The sequence below is a fragment of the Apteryx rowi genome, unplaced genomic scaffold, assembly GCF_003343035.1.
Source record: "Apteryx rowi isolate R43461 unplaced genomic scaffold, aptRow1 scaffold_308, whole genome shotgun sequence".
Lineage (NCBI taxonomy): Eukaryota > Metazoa > Chordata > Aves > Apterygiformes > Apterygidae > Apteryx > Apteryx rowi.
The window spans coordinates 568,659-573,562 of record NW_020449508.1 but is presented as its reverse complement, the minus strand read 5'-3'; the positions used below and the strand labels follow the sequence as shown (position 1 = coordinate 573,562).

Genomic DNA, 4,904 nt, shown 5'->3' with positions numbered 1-4,904 from the left:
AGAGAGGGAATGGGCGTGAACGGGGGGAATCGGTCCTGACCGAGCCGGAAAAGTTTCCCTGAAGGGCGAGACGGCCGCGCCGGCGGGCGCAGGCGGCCCAGCCCCGCCGCAGCCGCGCACCGCGGAGCGCACCCGCGGCCGAGCCCCTCCCGTGTGGGGCTGTGTGAGTGAGTGAGTGAGTGAGTGAGTGAGTGTGTGTGTGTCCTTCGCACCCTCGCCTAGCAGAAATGCGTGCATCACACGCCGCGCTATCAGCGTATACAACAATTAACCATTAGCACTTAGACGCGTTAATATGCAGACCCATGATACAGGCATAATCAGCATACCTTGCCTGGATCTTTTTTTAGCCATACATTATTTCCACGTCTATCATTTTCCTCTACTATTTATGTGGTGCCGTGTGATATACATTAGAGCCTCGGATTTGATTGGCGTTTGCGATGACAAGATCTCTTTGTTAAGTTGTAAGGCTTCCTCGGCTCCTTCACTTGTTAAATGAACTCTGGAGGAAGGATGCCACCGAGACACAACAATATAATAAATGTCAGGGATATCCGCAGCGCCGAGATCAAATGATCAATCCTTGTCCCCTAGATAATCATTTTAAATTCACACAGGGGGAGATTGATTTTTTAAAGCTCTTTATTAATTGCTTCCTCGATTATTATTTTTTCCCCTCCTCCTGTGGAGGTGTTAACTCTGGTGCTGGGGGCACCTTTGGATTAATTAAACGTATTTTTACTGTTTTAATGTTCTGCTAATTTTCAGAGCAGTCACACACTCCCCTAGAAAAGAAACAATGGCCCCTTGCTCGTGCAAGAAGACTCCTTTGGTTACAATTCAGAGCAGAGGGTGGCGTGATTATGGGGTCTGATTATCTCAAACTCGAGGCGAGGAGCTGCCACAGTAATAAGAAGGACATAAAAAGCTAAACGAACAGAATACAAAATTCCACCACATGCCAAACCCCTTATGTTAAAGACCATGGAAAGGAGATAGAAATAAATAGCTAGACAGTCAGCTCCACATTCGGATCAAATTGTGCGGAAAGGTGCTAGAAATGCCACCGCTGTTATCTGGATATTAATTTCAGGCGGCTGTTCAAACACATAAAGTAGTAATTATTCCAGGAGGTACCACAAAAATAACAGCAGTCTATAATGAACAAGGTGGGGAAATTAGCGACAGTCCTATCTTAAATCTGGCAGGATATGTTTCGTTTTTTTAAAAAAGGAAGACGAATTAATACTCTATTTGTCGTGTACAAACTCTCGTGTTAACAAATTACGCCTTTACTACACGCAGCAGGATAGCTCTACAGCGAAAGAAACATTTTAGATTTTAATTTTCCCGAACAATATCTTCAGACAACATAAGAGCATTTAACAAGAAAACAGAGCCTGCAAGTTTTACACGCATCTTGATTGACCCCCAACTTATGGGTGAAAAAAAACCAAAAAACAAAAATCAAAACCAAACAACCCCTCCAAATCCTCCAAACAAAACGACAAGGATCTCAGATATATCTAGCAACTTGTTTAACTGTATACAATTCCCCCTCCCCCTCCACGCACCCACCCATCCACACTCCAGAACAGGCAGCACTTTTAAAACAACATTTTTGCTTGGCTGATTATTTTGACCATTTAATTAAGCTAAATTAACTAAATAGCAGATCAGGTAGAATTTTAAATGATTACAACAAATGCGCATCTCCAGCTTTTTACTCATTACCTTTTTATTGAACAATCATTTTCTTTTCCTCTTGATAGCAATACATTTAATTGCAGAACACAGTTATTTGATTAGCTAGGTCCGTTTTACTCACAGTGTTGCCACGCACAGGATGTCCTTACAATCAATTAAGTCTTCCTTGACTTTCATTTCTGCAACACATTTACAGAATGCAGATACCTATTTTTATGTTTTTCTCCTTTTACCCCTCCCTTTTATTCTCTTCTCTCTCTCTCTCTTCCTCTCTCTCCCTCTTTTTTGCTTTTGCCTCTTTACCTCCCTAAATCAAGGTGCAAAGATGCCAAACAGTGATGAAATGAAAAGAAAGCCAATTGCTGGACTGAGGTGGGGGAGATAGCTGCTAGGAGTCCGCCTGCGACTATGGAGCAGTCAGTAATTGCTGGAGACAGGGAGAGCTGGGGGTTGGGCTGAGGTAGCCATGTATAAATAGTGTGATCTCAAATTGAAAGGCATAAATAACAGCAGGAGTGATCTAACCCTATACAGCCCATCTTCTACGTGCAAAAACAGCGTGCAGAGGACGGCCACATCTCCTACTGAAATCAAGTGGATCTCTGTGGATAAGAGCACCGGGCAGCCATGGAAGAACTTACAGCTTTTGTATCCAAATCTTTTGACCAGAAAAGCAAAGAGAGCAGCAGCAGCAGTGGCAGCAGCAACAAGAAGGAGACGATCACGTACAGGGAAGTTTTGGAGAGTGGGTTGGCTCGCTCTAGGGAGCTTGGAAACTCAGACTCTAACCTGCAGGACATGACTGAGAGCAGCAACCATTGCCCGGTGCATCTTTTCAAAGACCACGTAGAGAGCGACAAGGACAAACTGAAGGAGTTCAGCACGAGCAGGACGGCAGAAGGTAAGAGCGGGGCTGGCCGCCCCCGCCCGCGCCCCTCGCCGGCAGCCCCGGTCCCCTTCCCGCCGCCCCGGCGCTCCGCAGCCGTGACCGAGCGGCCACGGGCGGCCGCTGCCCGGCGGGGCGAGCGGGCTCCCCTCCCGGACCCTGCCTCCCCCTCGCCGCGACCGCTGAAAAATACATACACGCCTACGGGCAGATATGTGTGTWTGCCCGGGTCCCTGAAAAATAAGTAGCAACTTCGGTCCTCCCCCCTCCGGCCCTGCTGAAATCCGCAATCGATCCGCTCCTTTAGGCATTCGCTCGCACGGGGGAAGGGGGCAGCGCAGRGCGTCAGACATTTTTGTGTATCTATGTGTTTTTGTACGAGGAAACCTTGTCCGGGGAGTTTTAATGTCTCACAAGACCTGTTCTTCCTGTTTCCGGGCCGTCAGGATGCGGCTTCTTCTTCTGGGAGAAAGCTGGATGTGGAAGGGGCTCTCTCCGGACATTTTTTGCTGTGTCGGTCAGCCTGTCCGAGGCAGAGCCTGTGGCTGGCGAGGAGCAGGAGAGGAGCCTAGCTGTGGCGGGGCTCCCGGGCCTGGGCGAGGCAGAGCATCCCTGGAGAGAGAGGCACCGTYCGGTCCTGTCCCCTGGTACCTCGGTCCCCTGCCTGCCCTTCCCGTCTGGGTCAGGAGAGGACCGCCTCCACCCGGGGGGGGAGCCAGGCGAGAGTTAAAACGCGATTCCTTTTCTTAGCAGAAAAAAAAATCATAATAATTTTTTAAAAAAGGAAAAAAAATCGCTAGCACGCACACGCTCACAAGGAAGGAAGAGAATAAAAAGGGCGGGGGGATTAGAAAGTTGAGAAAGTGCCTCTATGCAAGTTAGACAGGTGGACCTGCCTGTGGAGCTACTGGCTAGCTTTGGGTAATAAAAAACGGTTAATAGGTTGGGGAACAACAACCAGTCTTTCAGCTGTTTCCTACTGTTTGATCTTGTTTAATATAACGTTGGGTGAAGGGCACTTTAATTTACAGCCCAAACGCTTATTTAATATCCTTCTCTCTTTCACCCCCTCCCCAAATAGAAGGACCAGGCGGAATCACATATTCGGGTACCCGTATTTCTGTACGAGTCCGTTCCACTCAGCATTGCTGATTTTCCTTCTCAGTTCTCGAGATTGCAAATCGAGAGGGCTCAATTTAGAGGAATTATCCAAGCAGGAGATGTTTTTTAAAAATGAAACCAGGGCACTCTCAAAAAAAAAAAAAACCCCTTAAAAAAAGCGAACGAAAGAAAAAAAATCTCTCTACTACTCCCCCCTTTCCCTGTGTATCGAAATTCTGGCTTGTATGTTTAGCTAATCTAATCTATGGAGAGGGGCTGGGGGTGGGGATGGAAGGGAGGAGTTGGAAAGAACTGAGATGCTTGTGACAGTTTAAATTCATGCCAGGTTTCAGTCTAATTTCAACTGATTCCAGCGTGTGATTTCAGTCCCACCGATATGCTAGTTAATATTTTATACCTATCACGGACATGCTGCAGCCCCGTATCTCCGAAAGGAGACAGAGAGCTTTTGAACGCGGCTAATTTTCCCCAGGCATTTACTGGGTTAGTACCCTCGTCTTTTAATAGGGGTTCCCCTTACAGGAGAAATGCGAACAAAATGCCATTAAAAACAACTAGCGAACACTCCCCTCCGGAGGCCGGACCCATCTCAAAGTTTTATGCAGTCGATCGCGAGCCCAGAGTCGGAGACAGGGAGACCAGAAGAATAATTACGGACAGAGACAGTTTTAATTTCAGAAGTGAAAATGAACACTTCGGCTTGGGTGCTTGCGCTACATCCCCGCTTTACTTCAGCACAGATACAGTTTAGGACATTTTATTACATTTAATTCACTGAAGATTTACATTTAGTCATTTGAATTTGGGAATGCCTCTAATTACATCGGATGATATGTATGTGCATGCGTGCATATATATATATATATATATATGCATATATATAAAAATACGAATGTATTTGGTGACGAAGAAATGAATTTAATTCCACTTCATCTCCAGATGTGGCTTTCCCCCCTCCAGCCTCGCACTGCTTAGAAGGTGAAGCTGGACAAAGGAGACAGTCAGGAGCAGGCTCGTCCCGGGACTCCGCCGGTGTCCGCGCTAGATGCGCACCCCGGAGGGGCGTCCCGGGCAGGCAGGCGATCCCGGAGAACCGGTTCAGTCTCCAAAGGTGTCCCTTACCCCAGCGGCACTCCTCTTTTCGTTAGCCGGATTTAAAAGAGGGCCGGTGCTTTAGGCCGCCTGG

General features: G+C 47.4%; 1 protein-coding gene across 2 annotated transcripts in view; it reads left to right on the top strand.

Moving 5' to 3' along the window:
- The first annotated feature begins 2,209 nt into the window (after positions 1–2,209).
- The window catches only part of SHOX (short stature homeobox), a 10,202-nt gene continuing 7,507 nt past the window's right edge, over positions 2,210–4,904 (top strand). The window contains exon 1 of one of the 2 annotated variants that reach the window (XM_026070293.1): positions 2,210–2,611. In XM_026070293.1, coding sequence (XP_025926078.1) covers positions 2,338–2,611 — 274 coding nt within the window. In that variant the 5' untranslated portion in view covers positions 2,210–2,337. The remainder of the gene's footprint in view (positions 2,612–4,904) is intronic. The other variant, XM_026070294.1, reaches the window with a different exon arrangement.